Genomic DNA, 20,713 nt, shown 5'->3' on the forward strand with positions numbered 1-20,713 from the left:
GACCGGTGCTAAGTGCTAAGAGCGTGCGTTTTCTTTCCCTGGGCTGTGACAGCTGGATTCCTGCACAATGTCCTACACATCTGGAAACGCAGCCGTTGATGGTGTTGGTGAAGGACGGGTGTGCGATGAGATGTGTGATGGAGCTGACCCACCCGTGCGGGGAACCTGGCTGTCACGCTGCTTTTTCGTATCTCTGATGCTTCTTTTAGTGTGGCTGGTTCCCATAAAAGATTATGGTCCCTTAACGTGGCGCACTGAGTGATGGGTGAGACGGCGAAAGAAGCAGACGAGAGTCAGTCAGCATTTTACATGTACATAAACACCTTAAAGCAACATCTGGAAAACTGCTTGGGAAAAAATAAACAGGTTTTTATTTATAAGTTCTGTGGTTTGGTTTTTATAGCGTTTTTATGATGCACATAAATTACTGTTTAAAAACAGAAAATGTAAAAGAAATTCCAGGGAGAAGGCAGTTGTTGTTCAGCCTTTCCTTTGATAATCTCTTTCCTGAGGAATTTGTTGTGTTTTATTTTCAGTTTACAGTTGCCCTTCGCTGGCAACTAAAAAACCTGACAATCGCTTTTTATCTTTATTCGTATCTGTAGTTCTAAGCTTAAAATATTTATTGCTATTTACAATGTTTACTATTTAAAAAGACAAAATATATTTACAGAAAGAACTCTATATCCAGTGTAATACTGGAAAAGTCATGCCGTTACGTGGTATTTACAGTTGGCTCATAATTGTGAAGGTAAGTTTGTTCTTTCAATACGCAAAACAAGATCTCAAAGGCCATTTGAGCCTATGCGGCTTATGGGGCATTTGCAGAAGACACGATGCAGAAGATGAGTGGTGCTGGCCATGTTCTTTTTGCTTTGGACCCTGCACCCCAGGCGCTGCCGCACCCCTCCCCCGCTGCGGGGGGTCCCCGCAGCCTCGCAGCCGGCACCGGTGTTGGGGCTTCATGTGCTTTTTCCCCCGATTCTCAGGTTTTAAATACGTCTTGTATGACACTAATGCTAATAAATAGTTATACTTTACGTTGAGTAACCGAGTTGGAAAAACAGCTTTTTTGAGTATGGGACTGATATTTCTTCATGTCTCAGTTGTGTTTTTTACACCAGATACACAGATCTGTATCAGAATCTGCTGTGTGGGATAATTTTTACACTGCTGGAAGAAAACGTGATTGAATGTGAATCAAGCTGGAAAACATGCGCCAGGCTGAGAGTAACGTAAAGCGTGCTGAAGAGAAGTGGCGTTAAACGATCTGCGTATCTAGATGCAAATATCCATTTTACAATTCTTTTTTTTCAGTTGCCCCCACAATTCAGGAACTTAAATCCAGCGGTGTGATGCTTGGAGGGAACGGACTGATACGGTGCGAAGGTGCAGGAGTTCCTGCCCCGGTCTTTGAGTGGTACAAAGGAGAGAGGAAGTAAGTAGCCGGTGCTCGCCGACCCCCTTGTGCTGCTGGGGATGCTGCCCGCCCGTGGGGACCCGGGTGGAAAAGAGAGGAGACTGCTGGGCTGGGTTTGTCCCCGCGATGACAAGTCCAGCAGGCTGTCCTGAAATTAATGCTGAGCTTTAAACAGTGGGTGCTTGGAGGTGTTGGCTACCAACAGCCACGGTGTGCGGCTTCGGGGGAAGTTTCTCGGTTTCCTTTTGGTCGTAGTTTCTGTGCTCAAAAATGAGGCGTAATCAGGCTGTCCGTGGCTGGGCTGTGATAGCGATAATTGCAATAATGAGCCTAACGTTCAGACATGCTTTAGTAATTACAGCCTTTTAAGTATAATAACCAGAAAGGCACTGAAAAAGTCTACTAAAAGGATATATTTTTGTTTTAATTCATCTTCATAGGTTTTCCTGCTAAGGGTGTTGGGGTGGGAAGGTTGGTTCATGAACAAGACTTTCAACCAAACCTTAATGTGCATGAATTTTCACCCAGTTGTGCCATTAGGGGTCTAGGCCACAGGTTTATAGTCCACAGACTCGAGCAGAGCTGCTATACATGTCACAGCATCCGAGAGGGGGTCGGGGGACCGCTCTCTGCTTGAACCCTAAAAACAGACCGTGTGCTTTGGTTTTGTTCACAGGCAGCTTCACTTTCAGGTCCTTAGTGCTATGTAACGATAACAGGCATTTCTGTAGGGTCACCTTTATTTTAAAAATGAGCTCATTAAACAGGTAGATATTTTTCTTTTTGAACAGGAAATTTTGTTTTACAGCTCTTAGCTTATCTAAGAGCTTGCTTCTGTTAAGTTTACATATTGGTGCAAAAGCAAGTGGATATCGTTCCTTGGAAGCAACTGTCCATCCGCGCCTTCTAGCTTCTGGAATTTCCTGGCTTCCAAGTGCTGGGTTTCTCAGCTCGAACATCCCATTAAACCTGGGAGTTGACATGAGAATATTAATGACCATTTTTCATAGAAAGCCATCTGTCAGCTCATTTCTCACTGGCCAGCTGCTCCCCTTTAGGAGCATCAGCTGCTCGTCTTCCTTCGTGAGTTTTCAGAGCAGTCGTAACTATTGCACTTTGACCATATCCTAAAGCATTCCCTAAAACAATATAATCGTATAAACAATTTACTACGTATAACAGTAAATGTTTTTCTTCTGTTGGCGAAATTAATCTGCATCCTGTTTCCAAAGATGCATATCATATTGTACACATGTTCCGGGGGAGTTGCAGCAGAAACATATTTTATGGAGAAACTATTGTAGCTCAGGTTTTAGCACTCTGGGTTTAATTAGCCATTTCCAGTGTGATAATCACCTTTCTATTTATAACATTGACCAATTCCTTTCTTCATAAGTGCATTCAGTGCCACGGCAGCAGCAAGAAAAACTAAGCAGAGCGTTTTAGGACGCCAAAGTTGTGCCTTCTGTTTTCTGTTTCAGTTGGCGTATCACCTGAGGCTTGCTATAATCAGCAAGAAATGTACTGACCTATTGTGTCTTACTGCTCAAATATTATGTTAAATCTAATGGTCCATCCTTTTTTGCTAAACTGTTGTTGACAGATATGCTAGACATACATGACTACAAAGGTACTGGGAATCTCTGAACCTCCGCCACTTGTGGGAAAGAGGAAAATACATACACGTAGTTTTCCTCTCCAGTATATCCCCTTTGCCTCTGGGTGACGGAAAGGCAGCACAGAATGAGCCTCGGACAGCTCAGTTGTTGCTTTAATGCAAAACTGAGACGAGTCAGCTTTCATAGGTAGTTCGGAGTAGCACGTACATTATCCTGCAGAAAATTTGCAGATATACTACAAGACTAAATTTATATACTGGGAGTGTACACCCTGCTATATTTTCTGCTAATAGAATAGAGAGAATCCCATTTTCATCAGCCTTGGATTGGGACCTTTTTTTGTGTGTGAATCTGGATGAATCTTTGAATAAACAAACAGTGGGAGTTAGAGCTGAAACCCCAAATATATGTTCAGTGTCTGAAACAAGCCTTTTGGGTCTGTAAGCTATTTTGTTGTTACTTCGATTAATGTAAATCCAAGCCCCCAGTTTCCAGACTCCAGGGATCATCTCATCATAAAATAGCCATTAAAACGAAACATAAAAGCAGTCGCAGACTACATCCCGTTAAAACTACTGGTCTTCGAGGCAGAGAACTTGCAGGAGTAATTCCGCCTAATGACCGAGCTCACAAGAGTTGCTGTTCGTTAACTTTCCGTAAGTGCTGGCGCACGAGCCTGCTTTGCAATATTCTTCCCTGGCCAAGCGCACGTCAAGGAGCCCAAAGCCCGAGAGCTGCAGCCCGCGGGAGGCTGCGTTGCCTTCCAGGGCAGAGAGCGGGCACGATGAACACCTCTGCTCTCCTCTTGTAGCTGGGGAAAGGCGAGGAGAGCTCTCACGGGCAGGTTTCAGACCACTTAGCACTTTATCTGTCAAAAGCGGTGCCGGGAACTCCACGCGAGAGCTGTCAGGTGGCTGTGCAGACCCCGAGCCGAGGGTACCCCGAGATGGGGAGCGTGGGGTGAGCTGGGAAGGGACTGGAAATTTTGGGGAAAAGTTAGTAAAAGCATTTTAAAACTATAAAAGTGTGTGGCTTCTAAAACTGCACAAGGATTCCATGCGGGGAGGAGAATGGCTTCACTGTGCTGACTCCCAGTTTCCGAAATTCACAACTGTTCAATTACGTTAAGTTATAGGGTCATGCAGAAATTAGATCTCAGACATTAAACAGCCAGAGGGAAGAAGCCCAAAAGTCACCTTTCTAAAAATATTAATTCCCTTATCCCCTTGACAAAGCAAACAAGACTTACATTTGAAATAACAAAACTCATTATAATGGCTGAAAATATTATAATAACATGAAGATATTCAAATATGAAACCAAAGGTAGGTACCCCTCGGGGCTGGCACTGGTGCATGATCTTCTTTGGATGCGTAGGCGTAATCTCGGGAATAAAAAGGAGATCGCTCTTCCCTTTATAACTAGTGGTACAAAGCAGTAAGGCGAAGAAATGTGTAAGGTGGCTGCACACAACTTAAAATGCCGTTCCAGCCTGGGAAGTAACTTGGTAAAAACCAGACAAATAACAAATGCTGTGTTCAGTCAATAAGCTAAGCAGAGCAGCACATGGGAATAATTAATTTAAAAGTAAAAGCATTTGGTTCTTACAACTGCAAACGGAAATCCTCAAAACTGCTGAGTTTACGCTAACTAAAGCCAACTCCTTGGTCCGTTAATTTACGTGGCTTATTGATATGCATATCTATCCAATTCCATGACTTCCAGTTCTGGCCCCCAGTGTCAGCCACTTCCTAGCAGGGCCGTGGAGGGACGCGACGCCATCCAAACTGCGCTGGCAGGAGCGGTGGGAGGGAAGGAGGGCGAGAGGAGGGGCGGAAGGGGTCTGAGCTGGCACCCACAGCGCTTGCTCTTTCGGCAGCCTGGGGAAGGCAGCAGATCACATCAAGCAGACGCAGTTAACTTTTTGATACGAATGTCGCCTCTGACGGGGCATGGGAACGGCAGAAATCCCAACATCCCATTGTTTTCCGGACCAAAAAAAAAAACACATTAAACCTTACAGCTGTAAAATAGAGATGCTGTAGTTAAAACTGCAGTTTGTGGGCCAAAAGGATGGAAGTGGCTTGGAAACGGCTGGTAGGGATAAGCCTTAGGTGGAAGTGGAGCTATTCTGGTACGCCGAGGTCCCCTGGGAGAGGGGCGGGAGAGGGGATGGGGGGTCCCAACCCCGGCAGGCAGCGGGAAGGCATGGTGGCCGTGGCTGCAGCCGTGCCCTCCCTGCTGGGCAAGGGGCACCCTGAGGAAAGCATCTGACCTGGGGCTGGAGAGACTAACTCGGGCGTGCTGCCGAGTGCCTGCCTGCTGCCTGCCCGAGCACCGCTGACAGCATCAGTCGACGCCACGCTGATAACGCTGTCACCGGCCACGAGCTGCGGCATGCTGGCGCGCGAGCGTCGTAGCAGGGCGTGTTTCGGAGGGGAGGGGGCTCTTGGGTTTCTCTGCAGGAGAGGCAGAAAGAGCAGGGATGGGCACTGGCAGTTTTAGAAGGAGAACATCCACGTGCAGAAGCACGTGCGTAGGTTGAAAGGACAAACTTCTGCCTTTCACAAGTCTGGAGAAAAGATGACTCTTCTAACGGCAGTGTTGACCCAAAATCAGGCATTTCGATCTCATTTTTTCACGTTTCTTGCAAAACCACGTGTGTCCATGGGATGCGCTATGTCGTCTCCGCACTGGTGGGCTGCGCAGAGCAGACCAGGGTCCTTTACAGCAACACAAACTGCACAAGGAAGAGAAAGCCCCTGTATGTGCAGCAGCATATAGCGATTAAATGGGAGCAGAGGCACTCGTGTAACGATGAGAAGTATTCAATCCACAATATGCAGAAGTGCAATTAATGACAGACTTGAAATGTTTTTAGACAGAATGCTAAAAGATTGTATTCATTCCCAGGATATATGATTATATCTTTCAATATATCAAACAAAAATTGTATACTTAATCTGGAACTCTGCTCCTTATGTGAAATATAAGGAACTATGAGTAATCAACTGTCACTAGAATTTTAATAATGTGGTTACCCTTCTCATCTCTTGTTTGATCAGACGTGGTTTACCTACAACAGCAACATTTAAATTGGTCATTTTTCTTTGCCCCGGTGCTGCAGCAGTGCTTCTGACATGGCTTTGGAAGCAACATGAAAAGACCTGCACAATTCCTATGAAATTTGGGGTGGGAAGCTCAAAGCCAGGGAAACAGAGCCGGGTGAAAAGAGCCCTGGTTTGGCCTTTTCTTAAGCTTCATTACCTGGTTTCTGTTCAGGTTGCTGTCTCAGGATGCAGAGCTGCTGTAGCGCATCTTTCCTAATTGCAAGTCTAATTTGCTGCTATAGAGGGCTGTAAAATAAACTGTGGCCACAATCCTACGTAGTCGCATTGCAGGCTACCTAATCCTCATCTGCCATCAGGTGGAGGTGTGTAAGGACACAAGCGACCTCCAGAGTCTGAAAAAGCACTGTCTGAAAGACTTACCATAATACTTTTCTGCCCCAAATAGGGTATTTAAATTTTTAGTTAGGTTTTCCCAGTTTAAAATCTAAGCTCTCCATCTGAGAGTTTATATCCTATCCTATGGCCAGGCAGGCAGGGCTGTGAGTGTCAAGTCTTTATTTTCTTTTGACTCTAGGACACACAGGCAGAAACTGTTCCCTCAACATCCCGCATCTCCAGTGTTGCCCATGGCCTCTCCGATCTGCCGCTATGATAATTTTGCTTGACAGACTACATCGACAGCTTGCAAACAGCTTACTGTGCTACCAGTTATGTCTGTAAAAAAAGAAAAAAAAAAAAAGAAATTTATTGCTTATGATATGAGTTACAGAAATTTTCTTTTTGCTTTCTAGACTGATCAATGGTCAACAAGGAATTACTATTAAAAATTATAGTACAAGATCACTTCTTACTGTTACCAATGTGACAGAAGAGCATTTTGGCAACTATACATGTGTCGCTGCCAACAAGCTAGGGACGACCAATGCCAGCCTGCCTCTCAATCGTAAGTAACGTGGACGTGTGGCAAATGTTCATGGTTGGTTGTTTCCACATACATGGATTCAAAAGCCAAAAAATAGCAGTATGCTTTTTTCCCCCCTGGTTTCTTCCCAAGGCATATAAATACCATTGCATTCTTCAGTACTGGGAAATAATGCACCTGGTTATTTATTCTGTGCTGCAGAAAGGTTTCTGTTCTGACAGTGATGGCACATTTTGGAGGTATCAATGAGTTATGAATCTACAAAAACACCCCACAACTAAACCCAACCCGCCGTCGTGGTATAGAGACAGAATTAGCGTGACAAAATCTTTCTGCTCAGAATAGAAATAATGGATCACTAAGGTACCACTGTAAACAAAGTTAAAACCTGTTTCAGCTAGTTTCAGGGAATATAGCGAGCTGAATAACTGGGGTGTGCCAGACCCCTGCTCACAGGTCAGCTTGTCAGTCGTTGGCCTCTGGTACAGAGAAGTTGCGGAGGACTTGAAGTTAAATCTTTTGGAAAAGACAATAAGCATTGTAATAGGCAAAGCAAAGCATGAGATTTTTAGCATGACGGTTACCTGAAGTGGGTCTCAAACGTCCTGCTCGAAAGATATTTTTGTCTGTGAATTTGTAGTATTTCACATTTGTTGAATATCTAGCCATCTGTTAGTGGTATCCGAAGACGTTCGTAGTTGAACTTCAGGGCTAATCTGTTCTAAAAGTGATACAACTGAAAGACAAAACTTAGAATATATCCTACATGCTTTTCTCTACGTAAAGATATTCCTTATTGAGTGGAAATGCAGATTTTCAGTTGCTTAAATCCTAGGGTTATTGCCTTCTAGCCATGAAACTTCCTTCTGAATAGACTTCCTCTATGATAAGTATTGTCAGGATATTCTAAATTACTGCAGAAGAGACGTAATAAGCAGAAAATAGCATGAAGCCTTTGCTGCCATTTTATTTAATATTTGAGAAATCATTAACAAAGTGGAAACAATGTTACACTTATTTTAAACAGAAAATGCAAGAAGTGAAAACAAAGGAATATTATGCCAGAAGCAGATAGTATTTGGTATATTTGCAATTCAGAGAAGGTAAAATGAAGGTTTGGTTGAATTTTGAACAGAGCAGAGCTGAATCTGTCTCTTAGTTGCTGCCAGGATTTTATCAGTTTTAAATTGTTGTACCACGTAGCCACCCTTAAAAAGCACTTTGAGATGCAAAAATTGAAAATGTCATATAAGTACCAAGTACATTGTTACAAATCATAAAAATAGATGTTCTCCATCATGAACAAGACGGGATGTGTGAAGCAGAACAGTCTGAGAGAAAATACTGAATTCCGTGGGTCTGATCCTGACCTCACGGAATGAATTATGGGGGTGACGTTAGCTCAGAGGTTTGACTGAAAGACCAAGATGAAATGTCTTATTTTATACTATGATTTTTTTAATCTAGTCAAAACAAGGAGAGGTTTCCAAAAGGTGGTGATCTAGATTTCAGTTGGGAATGAAGATCATTTGGTGGAGTTTTTTCCTTGCTCATAATTTGCATTAATATTATCTACAAAGAATATCATTAAAAAAAAAAAATACAGGGTAGCAACTTATTAAATATGGACTCCTTAACCCTTCAGAGAGAATTTTCTCCTGTGAAACGCTAGTTACATTTTGTTTTGTTGGCAATGATAGCTGAGCATATGTGCTGGTTCAGGTATGTGTGGGGGAAGTGTTAGCAGTTAACGCTTGGTTGTAACACTTGATAGCCAAATATAGGGTTAAGTATAATTCGATCATCAGGTTACTTGACAAATGTTAAAAATCAGACGTTGATGTCTTATTTCAGCATGTATTTTAAACTCTTCATTGCATTGGTGCAATACAGTCTGAGATGCGGGGCGGCTGGAATAGCATCATTAGGGCAGCTGCCAGTAACGGCCGTGATTCGGGACCCCGCCGCATGCCCCACTGGTTTCCCGTGCGAAACCACAACGGGTGCGCAAAGACACGGGGGCTTTTATCACAATGCTCTCACAGTGCGCAGCTACGGTGGGAACGCTTCAAATCCTGAGCGTGGAAGCCTGCACACCTCCGCTGTTAGGTATTGGCACCTTGCCCAATATTGCTAAGTAATTGCTAATTGGCTGTTTCTGTCTGCTGTTGGGGTTTTTTTTAAGAAAAATGTTTATAGCAGAGTTATAAAATCTGTATTTTCTTTCTTTGCACATCCCCGTGTAATATATAAATGACATCGTAGCTGTGCACAGCTGGGAGCCTTTCTCGGGGACAGAGCTAATCGTATTCTCGGTTATTGGTGTCTGCATCCTATGCAGATATAAAACTCAAGGATACCAGAAAAAGGATTATCTCTTCTACTACCAAGAAGGCTCTGGCTTTCTGTGATCCATAAAGGCAATCTTGAGCTAATAGAAAGTCATAAAGCCGGTAAAGGGATGTCAGGACAAGGTAAAAGCTGACTTTGTGTGGCTGCGGACATGGACTGAGCGAAGGAGACGGTAGATTAATGGAGCTGTACCTGATGGTGGCTGGGGGATGGATGGGGCAGGAGGAGAACTTGTCTGGGGTACGGCTGCTCACCCATAGCCAGGGGACAGAGGACAACCCCACTGCTGCTGTGAGCCGAGGATGCCCAGCAGAAGGTCACCAGAGCCACTTCTGTCCCGGGGACAGATAGCCAGATCAGTTTGCAGAAGAACCTCACGTCTGGGGAGTTATGAACATCCCAGATCCCACAAACATAACGAAATTTATCATATCCCTAACTGAAGACTTGTTGGCCATGTCTAAGATCTAGCTATTAATAATAAATTCAGCAGCTGTAAAATAGAAAGACTAAGCCTTGTGGGAAAAATACAGAGAAGCAGTGGTTCCAATAAATTAATAATGAATGGCAATTTGCTAATTATTCATGGCTAAGTCCTCTGCATCATCCAAATGTGTTGTTTTTTGTGGGTAAGCGTTATGAAGTACGTGATCCTCCCAGAGCACCCGCATGAGGAGTGTTTGTTGGACAGTCCCATCCTGCCATCTATGGGCCTAATAGATCAGACGTTTAGCACTGCTTATGCTGGCTTTTCCCAGAATTTCTGCTACTGAAGAAGAAGAATAATGTAGTCCTTTCCTGTAAATAAAGCATGGATTTGCTGATTCATTAAACCCAGGAGATGAGGCGTTACAGTGTGTACCCAGGGTAAGAGGTTCCATCTACAGGGGTGAGGAGCCAACGGGGAATGGAATAGCCCTTTTTTAATTAAGCAGATTTTGCTTTTAAATAAGCACAATTTTAATTCAAGACAAAAGGCATTTTCCTGCAAACAAATTTGCAAGGCCATTGCGAGGGGAGGGGAGTTATCATTAACCATTGGCACCAAGGTAGGTTTATTCAACCGTTTTTCTCAAGCAGCCTGAACCGAGATGGTCTCTATTGCTGCTAAAGCAGCAACGTCCTTACCAAGATGTCTCCCATCCTTGCGCTCTCCTGGCCAGGAGCCACAGTTGGTAGTGGATTTCTTGCTTTCTCTTATCAAAGCTGAGTCACGGCAGAAGGTTTTTCCTGCCTTTCATGGATGAGGATAAAGGCGGAGCCGTTGCTCAGTCCGTGCTCCCCGCAGCAGGACGTGGGGTGAGATGCTGCCGCCGCAAGCCCTCGAGCTGCTGGAGATCCTGGGCCAGGCACGGGGCTCAGCTCTGCTCCGTGGCACCAGAAATCCAGGCTGTGTAAGTCAGGTTGTAGGTGCATTGTTTCAGAACCTGGCTCGGTCAGGGGTGCAACAACAACCCCATGCCGCTGCAAGCCTGTCCTCATCTCCTCTCTCCTCTGCCTGAGCACTTGTTAAATTAGGGCAGGAAACCGAGTGCTTGTTGAAATCCTGCATTTCTAATCTGCGCGTAGATTTAATCTATACATCTATAGAAACTATAAATCTACTTAAGAGACTGTTCATAGAGGCGTTAAATTCACTGCTACACGTGTGATCTCTGTGCGTCCCCTGAAGATACGTCATCCACAGAAGCCTGGATGCATGTAAGCCATCACCTTGCAAAAGATGAAAATAATCACTACTTCTCTAGTAGATATGTGTGTGTTTACTCTTAAGTAAAGGTATTATTTTTATTTTCTAAAGAGCACCTCCTGTACACTCCCTAATATTTTTAGGAATGCTATAAATAACTTGTCTGGTAAGTGGTACCTTTCTTAAGAAACCTTGCAATACAGAGGGAGCATCCATGTCCGTTACTAACAGCTGCCAAAGAAATTACTTCCTTTAAATGGCCGGGTATGTGATCCACAGGTGTTACTGACATTCAGGTTTATACAGAAATCTTAGATATATTGTCAGTAATTACTCAAAAACGTAAATAATTGTGAAGAGCTGCAGAAAAGGTCAATAGTGACATTTGGAAGGAGAAGGAGCAGAGCAAGGTGTATGAGAGATGTGGTAGTATTTTCTGTGTTAATTTAATTGCTGCAGCTAAACAGAACTACTTTATTGAATAAGCATCCAACTGTGAACTTATGGTTAGTGCAACACGCTTATAATCTTGTCTCAAACATTTCTACATGCTAGGAAGCGCCAGACCGTGCCCTCAATTTATAGGTGTTGATTGCGTTGTGTCCTGGTTCCTACATAAAGATTCCCAATTAAACTGCTGTATTAATATTTTTAATACATTGGGTATCATGTCTGAAATGCAAATAAAATTAATATTCTTCCAAAAATTTAAATTAACTCATTGTAAATTGTACATAATGTGTAATAGCATGCATGTTTCTTGGTGGCACTATGTATAATTGGTGTAGTGTTGGCTACGTCTACTGGAACATCAAAGGCCCAGAGGTATCAAGGGTATCTGCAGGGTGGTATAATGGCCTCGCCGTGACACATCTTCTAAATAAAGGGACAGGCAACCATTTCCCATGGTCATTTCCTGCTGTGCCAAATCATGACAGTCAAAGAAAAACTAGGCTTAAGGGGACTTCAGAGATCATCTCGGTCATCTGACCGAGGGCCGGCTCACAGTGCCAGTCGTCGTTCCTGGCAGCTGTTGGACCTGCTCCCCTCAATCCATGGTGACCCATGGTGGTCAGGTTGTAGCCATCCTTCTTTCTTGCATTAGCAACTCTTCCTTCGTATTTAAACCAGACATTTTCTTACTGCAGCTGAAGCCTGTTAACCACCCGTCATAGTCACCATGGGAAGAATAGCGAGCAGGGTTTCTCAGGAGTAAGAAGAAATGAGATCTGGGCAGAGGCAGGGAAGGGCGGTGCCATGGCAAAATAACTGTCTCCAAGTTCATAAAAGCCTCTCCTGAAATGAGCAACGGAATGATCCAAAGTTAGTAACTTCACGTACTGATAAACACACCGGTTGCACTATCATCGTCAGTAGTAGCGGTGACGGGGTGGCCAAGCCCGCTGCTGGGACAGGTACCCTTCCACCACCATTTTGCAATGATAATGTAACGTTGTCTGATGCCTGGGCTGCAGTTATATTCCTAAAGTGACTCTTCTTAACCCTTAAAGGTTTCTATATGCCCTTATTCCTCCAGCTTTAGCAAGCTTTAGTTTCTTTCCCTTTTTTTTTTCTTTTCTTTTCTTTTTTTCCTTTTTTTTTTTCCCCAAACACATCTGGGAGCTGGGATGTGAACTTCTCAAACTCAGCCTCTCTGGAGCCGTATTGAGAGCAAAGGGGCCATGCCGTGCAGCTGTGCTGCAGGGATCCGGTGGCAGCGGCTGCACTGCTCGGGTTAGCGGTGCCGCGGGTCCGTCTGTGGGGCACTCGGTTCGACGTGCTCCCCCCCGCGAGGGGCACGGCCCCGGCTGCAGCCCAAGACCTCCTTCAGGATGAGCCCTTGTTATTCTGCCTGGAATAATATTCTCCTGACACAGACAAGGTCTGGGCTGCATCGCTGGCCGTGTTCACCTCTCCGTGGCTCGGAACTGCGGACCTCCCGCAGGAGTTGTCCCGTACCATCCAGGCTGCGCGGGGGCCCTGCAAGGCTGGCGCTGCTGCAGGTGGTCCTTATTATCAGTAATTTAGCTTTTAGTTACCATACAAAGACTGCTTGGGTCGTCTTCTGTTCGTATAGTTTGGTGTCATTGTTAAACTCAGCAGTTTCATTTTATTGACTGAGAAATCATATTTTAGTGTATTTGGATATGTGACAGGTTTCTGCTAAGTTTTAGCTCGATAGCTTTGCCTGGCCTACCAGATTTTACATTTCTAGAAAGAAATTTATTCTCCAGGGAAATTCCCTTTGTGTCCGCAGTTTCAGCTGTTGTCCAATTACCTAAGAAAGATTTTACTATTTTATCTCTCAAATACTGGCCTACAAAGCAAATCAAACTTAGATTTGCATAGTTCTGTGTTATGTCACAGCCAGGTGGGCTGGTCTGCACCAAAAAAAAAAAATATATATAGATGTATCTATATACATATAAAAATTTAAATTAAAATTCCTGTACTCATTAGGAGTCTTTTCAAAGACTGCTGCAGTCAGTCAAAAAACATTTATTGATTTAATAAGGTTCGGATCAAGGCCAAAGTCTCCTGTAGACATCACTGTGCGGAGAACTGGTGCCATGGACCTAATTTTTTCACTGGGGACGTCCCGTCCGGTCCTGCCCCCGGGGGTGCAGCCATTGCCCTGATCGGCTCATCCAGCTCCCGCTGAGCGTGCAGGGAAGGTCTCTTCCTCCACCTCTCAGGAGGGGTGCGGGACAGGGAGCAGATTTGAAATCCATTCTGGGAACTGCCAAATCCTTTGTAGAGGGGTGGTCACACCTCTGAGCCGTCATGCTTTCTTATGGCTTCTGACCTGCTGCAAGGGACATCCAGGTCCACACCTGTAGGGTTTCGTGTTAAACCCTTTATAAAGCCAAGCCAAATCTTTGTGTGATGCCTTGTCCCATCTGGAAGCTCATAACGTCTGTGGTCTACCTCTTCTGTTACAGACTGAAGGCGATTTTGCCTTTTTTTTTTTTCCCCCTCTGTATGCTCTGTCTTCACTGGTGGGTGTTCTGGTCTAAGTCCTCAGTTTTGCTTTTCAAATCCAAGTTGGCCTAATAGGACCAGGTGCTGCAGGAGAGGTGATCCATCATGGAAAGGACCTGTCCTGGGGATGGAGACTGGGACAGACAGATCAGCATGTTGAAATTCAGAGAATTAGAGAGGCAGGGTTATAAATCTGGGAGTCGGTTCCTCAGGGACCTTTCTCAAAGATCAAGGTGTATTCATCCAGGGCATTTTAATTGAGTGATCATGTCCCCAGTGGAAAACAACTGTCTGAACACTTTCAACTATCCCCAATGGGATTCACAGGCAAGATCAAAACCTTTCTTCTCTCCCCATTCTCGCACAGGGTGAAATGCAGACGTACGGTGCAGCTGAACAGTGCACAAGTAAAACAGAGTTTTCTTTACATCACAAGTACACCTGGGGGACTAATTTCATAAGATATTGCTGAGACAAGGAGCCCAGCAGAGTTAAAAACTCAGCACCTTAAATTCATATATTCATACAGAATAAGATAAATGGCCAAATCCTCCATTTATGTAAGTCGTAATAATTTGTTAGATGTTGGGTTTGAGATAATTCCATATGGATGCCAACTACTGCTCCAGGTAACAATTACTGAGAGTTAAGGAGAAATTTTCTCTAAATCTGTTTTCCAGCTTGAGCTTTATTCTGAATTATATGACAATAACTGACTGAGATGGGACGAGGTAGAAATAACCTGTCTGAGCAAGGCCAATAACATGTGTTTCTCCTTGACATTTAGAAGAAACTTTAAAAGCCTGAGAGTGTATCTGTGTTTGAGGAAAAAGAAAAAACCAAACAAAAACCCCAGTGATCTTTGCTATGGATCCTTACCGAAGTTGCCTTTATGTTTTGTTACATTTGTGTTTATATTCTCAAATTGTGCAATTATAACCATAGCTAACAATGTTTAGACACATATTCTTACTGAACTGGATGAATCAGAGAGGTCGAAGCATGTCTAGAAGCATGTCTAAATGTCCATCTTAGGTATCCGTTAATTATGATGATTAAAACATTCAAGGTCATCTGTGGAATTTACAGTGCACTGCTGAAGGCAGCAGCTGCCTGTGCCCCAACCAGGGCAAGGAGCATCAACGGCCAGAGCTCTTCTAATAGAATCACAGCATCGTTCAGGTTGGAAAAGACCTTCAAGATCATGAAGTATGACCGTTAACCCAGCACTGCCAAGCCCACCACTACACCATGTCCCTCAGCACCACATCTACACGGCTTTGCAATACCTCCAGGGATGGGGACTCAACCCCTTCCCTGGGCAGCCTGTTCCAGTGCTGGACAACCCTTTCGGTGAAGAGATTGTTCCTAATATCCAGTCTAAACCTCCCCTGGCGCAACTGGAGGCCATTTCCTCTTGTCCTATCACTTGTTACCTGGGAGAAGAGACCGACCCCACCTCTCTACACCCTCCTTTCAGGCAGCTGTAGAGAGCGATGAGGTCTCCCCTCAGCCTCCTCTTCTCCAGGCTGAACAACCCCAGGTCCCTCAGCCGCTCCCCATCAGCCTTGTGCTCCAGACCCTTCCCCAGCTCCGTTGCCCTTCTCTGGACACGCTCCAGCATCTTAATGAACTTGTGAACCTTCTTGAACTTGTGGGGTTTTTTTCAAGAGGTAAAAAACCTTGAAGTAAATGAACTTTTGAGAAAAACTGAAAATCCAAAGAATACCCTGCATAACAAATGGGATGAAAAATAGAAGTACTAAAATGTAATGATCTAAATATATTTTACAGCTCAATCTGGAATACAGACCTCAGCCTTAGTCTCAAAAGTTTTGTAGAATGGGGGTTGGTTCCTAAAGCAGTGATAGGAAACAGGATGAAAAAATTCCCATGTCAAGAGATTAAAGATGATTACTGTCTATCTGCTAAAGGAAAAGAGGCTTATTGAATATTGGCTAGTCTAGAGAAGGTGTATTAGGAAGTTTTCTCATAAAACAAGCCCAAGAGAGCTTTCACTTACACTAATCAGTGGCAAATTTTAAACTTAATGCAAAACACTTCTTCATTAAAATATTAAGTGTGGAACTTATTTTCATAACAAGTTGTTGAGACCAAAGCTCAAGGGGCTTTAAAAAGGAATTAGCTATTGATCAAGGATATCAAGAATTTTCATGAACATCATAGAATAGATTTTTAAACCCAAGACTTAAGTATTTAAGCAAATAGTCTGACAGGTTGGAAAATGCCATGACCGAGATAATTTACCAAATAAATTCTAGGTTATTTAACAAAAGCAGTTAGTTGCTTGAAACCAAACAATGTTTATCTGAAAAACATGTGTGTTTCTATCATGTCAAGTGTCCTCTAATTTAGAGATTACTAAAAAAAAAATTGAAATAGAGATGATCTCCACAGCTTCTATTTATATTTTCCTGAGAGCTGCTGTATGTTCCTAAGCGTCTGAACAGTTTGTGAGCCGAAGAAAATTAGAAAGAAAAAAAATTCTTTTTTTTTGCTGCAAGAAAGCTAAAAATAGATTCAGACATTTGAAACTATGAGCTTTTTCAGCGAGCCCACACTATAAACACTAATTAACCTCTGTACTGAATCACATGAGTAACAAAATGCTGAGGTATTTCAAGAAGCATCTAAAATAGAGAACTGAATTGATGTTATCCATATTTCCACCTACAGGTTTATATGTTGAGATTTTGACTCGTTTTTAAATAATAAATTGAGAAGAAATGCTTAGTCTTCTCAGGGCTTTTCCAAACCTCAGGCGAAAAACATTGGCATCAGATGCTTAGATATTGCTTGCAATATTAGAAATACTTCGTGAAAAAGACCTATGATGAATTTTTCAGAAATGTACTTTTTTCCAAACATATTATCACAAGTAACAAAGCTGATTCCTTGACTTTAAAATGCTCTGCTACAAAGCATCGACAACAGTAATCTGAATTTTACTGTACAGTAAGATGCTGTTACTGTTGTAGAACTTCTCTTATAAATTGATCTGTAAAAAGATATTCAGATTTTTAGACTATGCAATATTTAGATTTCACGAACTTTATTCAAAGAGAAAACACAAACCTGAGAGCTTTATCATTTAAATTCTGTTAATTTACTCAATTTAAATACTATTCCGAGAGAAAGAACAAAACATTTCATTTTAAATTATTGGGGAAGTGAGGGAGAAAGCAACAAATCTCATGAAGTAACCACACCGTAAACTAAGGCACGTCATAATATAGCAGTGATGTACAGCTTTTATTTATTTAGCCAATAAAACGTACATCTGGTACCGGCCCCTTTTCTTTCCTAACGCTACTGCTGAGCTTTCCACAGTGCTGCAAGTGTATGAGAAAATGTCTGTCAGGCTGGGGAAACGAACTTTGGAGTAAGGATCCAGCAATGTCTTATCTAAATCAATAGAGACTTTAATGTTTTTAAAGCTACAATTTTACAGCTAAAGGTAGTTCTGTGCAGTTCTCGATCTTCTTCAGCGAGGTGCATTTCTTCATCTTCTTCACCTTTCTTCTTAACCTAGAGTTGAGTTTAAAAAAATGGATTCCTGCTATTATCAGAGCAGTATATTGTATAAAGTACGTCTGTTTTAAAATGGTACTTTTAATTAATGACTAAGTGGTTGACATTTTGAAGCACAACAGCACTTTTTGCAAAATAACACAATGCGTTCCCTGAAAGCAGATTTCTAAATTAGGATGCAATGTGAAAAAAGGATTAAAGTTTCCCTGCACTACTTGTCATCATCCTGTCTGAATTTCAGTATGTCACCCATCAGACACATGGTTCTCCTACTCAAGAAATTTTGCAGCCAGTCCATTTTTGTTTGCAAATGAAAGGCTTAACCTTGGCCTTTCAGCATTTCTTCTCAACCAGCAGTTGCTGAAACTGCTCCTGGGCTCTGTAAATATTGTTCCACAGTTCAGCGTGCAACCTGAGCAGATAGATCATCAGCGTGCAACCTGAGCAGATAGATCATCATGTTCAGGACATGCAAGTGTCAACACGAGTGAGAAAGGTAGTTCAGCTCTGTACGGTCTTTGTTAATAGTTGTTATATAAAATACCCTACAAAATTTGCATTACTTTAAATAAAATTCCCAGTCCAGGCACTGGAACCATCACTCCCCCACTTATAAAAAGTTTTTCCTAGAGTGCCTGGGACTTTTCTCAAACATAAGAATATTTTCTCGCATTTTCTCTTAGCACATCTGTAGTTACTGACGCTGTGGTTTTGGAAGGAGGAGAGCGAGGAGGAACGTGGCGTGTCTGACCTCGCGTCCTTGGTCTGACGCCAGCCGGGGCTGCAGCCACGCAGCCGCCCCGGCACAGCGGAGCAGGAAGGAGCTGTGGCTGCAGCTCATTACCGAGCTGCTAACGACTCTTAATTTTTGCTCAGTTTTCCCAGGGTTTTGGAACTGGTGCCTGACTGTGATGCTGCACATGATGACAGAGTGAAAGGAAATTGTCCTTGAATAAACATTTGCGCAATACCGGTCGAGCAAAGCAAAGGCTGGGAGAGGGTTATTTCTACGCGTAAATCAACGCGACGTAGCGCCGATTGGGAAAATAACTGCCTGGGCTAGGGGATGAAGCTGGACCAAAAATTGAAGGGGTATGAATGTCGTGCATAAATCCAGGCTGAGAGAGGGGGATTCTAACCCTTAAAACAGCTGGGTTCTGCAACAGTCTTCAATAGAGAGCGGTGGGGCAAGCAACCGAAATCATTTTGACAATGAAGTTTAGTGAGTTTATGAAAAGGTTTGTCCTCAGTGCTAAAGAAATGAACCGAAAGCCTCAGGCCTGCTCCACGCAAAAAAAGTCAAAAAAGAAGATGCAGCTCTTGAGTACAATTCCCTTTCTGCTGTTCCAGTTAACACCTTACTGCGAAGCTAAACAAACCCCAGTTTCACCCAGGGATTTAGTGCTGGTTTGATTTTATTGTCCTGTTTAACAAGTGGGGTACGTGGTCAGCGTAAACGAAAACAATTGGCCTGGGTCTAACTCTACCTAATGTCCTCTATCTAGCTACTCACGTTTCTAGGTTTCTTTAAGGAGATTTTTATTGGTTTGCATTTAAGAAAAGAAGTCCTGTTTGACTTTTTGCAGATGAAGAGTTATTTCACATTCAATACGGTAGAAGTAGCCAGTTTGGTGTGTGTGTTATTAAAGCAGTGAAAGGACGACGTAGCGAGGGTCGGTGTAGGCTGGGTGCTTGGTGCTGAGGAGGGGCTGCAAGAGGAGCTGGGGCCAGTCCAGCGTTATCTCAGCAAGGTTTAGGTGGATTTGGTATCCAAAAGAATGGAGAAGCCTTTTCCATTTACAGAAATAATACGTTTAGGTTTTGCATGCTAATAGTATGTTTATAATATGCTAATAGTAGTTCATCTGTGCAACGAGATTCTAAGCTGCAGCATGGCACTTACCCGAACGGGTTGTGCTGATCTGCGCTAGAAGCAGCAGCAGAAGAGCCGGTCTACCTCCGACCTTGGCAGGGAGTCATCCTTGTCTTGGGTGTAATCATCTGAGGCAGGATCCTGATATGTAAATAACAGGTAATCTAATATTTTAAATTTCACTACCTTGACCACGAAAAAGTTACCGGGTCTGACAACAGCTATCGCAGTCTGATATATCTAAGTCCCTTGCAGGAGATGACAAGCGAATCCTTTGAGAAGCCCATGTTGTTGTTTATTTTAAACCATTGATGTGTGTGCTTGGATCCTCTGTTTTCTTGTAGGCTATTTGCAGCAGACTTCTGTTCCTTGGTCTCAGCTTTTAATAGCTCCCCAGGCAATAAATGCGTTTCTTTCCTCGGAGTGTTTGCACGATGACTTGTTCTATAGATTAGCCAGGCGCTGTTCGTCTCATGTTCCACCTATTTTCTAGTACCAAATGAAAAACAGTTGTACTTCTCTATGACTCCTTTGTAACGGGAATAATCCACATTAATGTTCACCGTTGTATTCCTCTCCTTTTTTCTCTGACTTGTAGCATTATGTGGCTCTCTATTTCTCTTGGAAAGTTCGAAGTCAAATCCTACAATGTGCTCCTTCTTAAACTCTGGATAGGGAGTGCAGCCATAACTCCAGCTTAATTAAGTCTCCTTTTACAGAAATTGTAGATGTTTTATGAATTTCATCATGACACTGGTGCATTTCACCATGTAATTTATAGAGATTTGTAATGATTCATTTGATAGGCATTGTCTGTGGATTTCAGTTCATCAGGGATCAGTAGAACTATAATTACACAGTAATTATTAAATAACTTATTCACAAATTGCTGTGCCAGTGAAAGCAAATATCAGAGCACTTGAACAGCATCTAGTTCTTCTAAGCATGTGTTGTATACGTACAAGGATTGCAGAGATGGGGGTGCTTACTCTAAACACGGGAGTGATGCACAGATCAGGCAAGAATGTCTATAAATGAGAATGAGACTTTTATTCTGGAAAGAGCTGTCTGTGCCTGTATTCCCAGAGCTGCAAGCAGCAGAAGACGACTTTCACCTGGGAAACCCTAGGGGAGGTTAACTGGAGGTGGTGAGGTCAGGAACCCCGGTGCCCCTGGTTAGAGAGAGCATCTCCAAGGGCTGACCCAGGGCGTAATGGACCCTGACTGCACAG

At 43.2% G+C, this 20,713-nt stretch overlaps 1 protein-coding gene across 2 annotated transcripts in view; it reads left to right on the plus strand.

Moving 5' to 3' along the window:
• NEGR1 (neuronal growth regulator 1) overlaps positions 1-20,713 on the plus strand; it is a 302,027-nt gene that overhangs the window by 237,724 nt on the left and 43,590 nt on the right. For both annotated transcript variants that reach the window (XM_072867357.1, XM_072867358.1), the window contains exons 5-6: positions 1,318-1,438; positions 6,902-7,053. In XM_072867357.1, coding sequence (XP_072723458.1) covers positions 1,318-1,438; positions 6,902-7,053 — 273 coding nt within the window. The remainder of the gene's footprint in view (positions 1-1,317; positions 1,439-6,901; positions 7,054-20,713) is intronic.

Source organism: Ciconia boyciana, chromosome 7, assembly GCF_034638445.1.
Source record: "Ciconia boyciana chromosome 7, ASM3463844v1, whole genome shotgun sequence".
NCBI lineage: Eukaryota > Metazoa > Chordata > Aves > Ciconiiformes > Ciconiidae > Ciconia > Ciconia boyciana.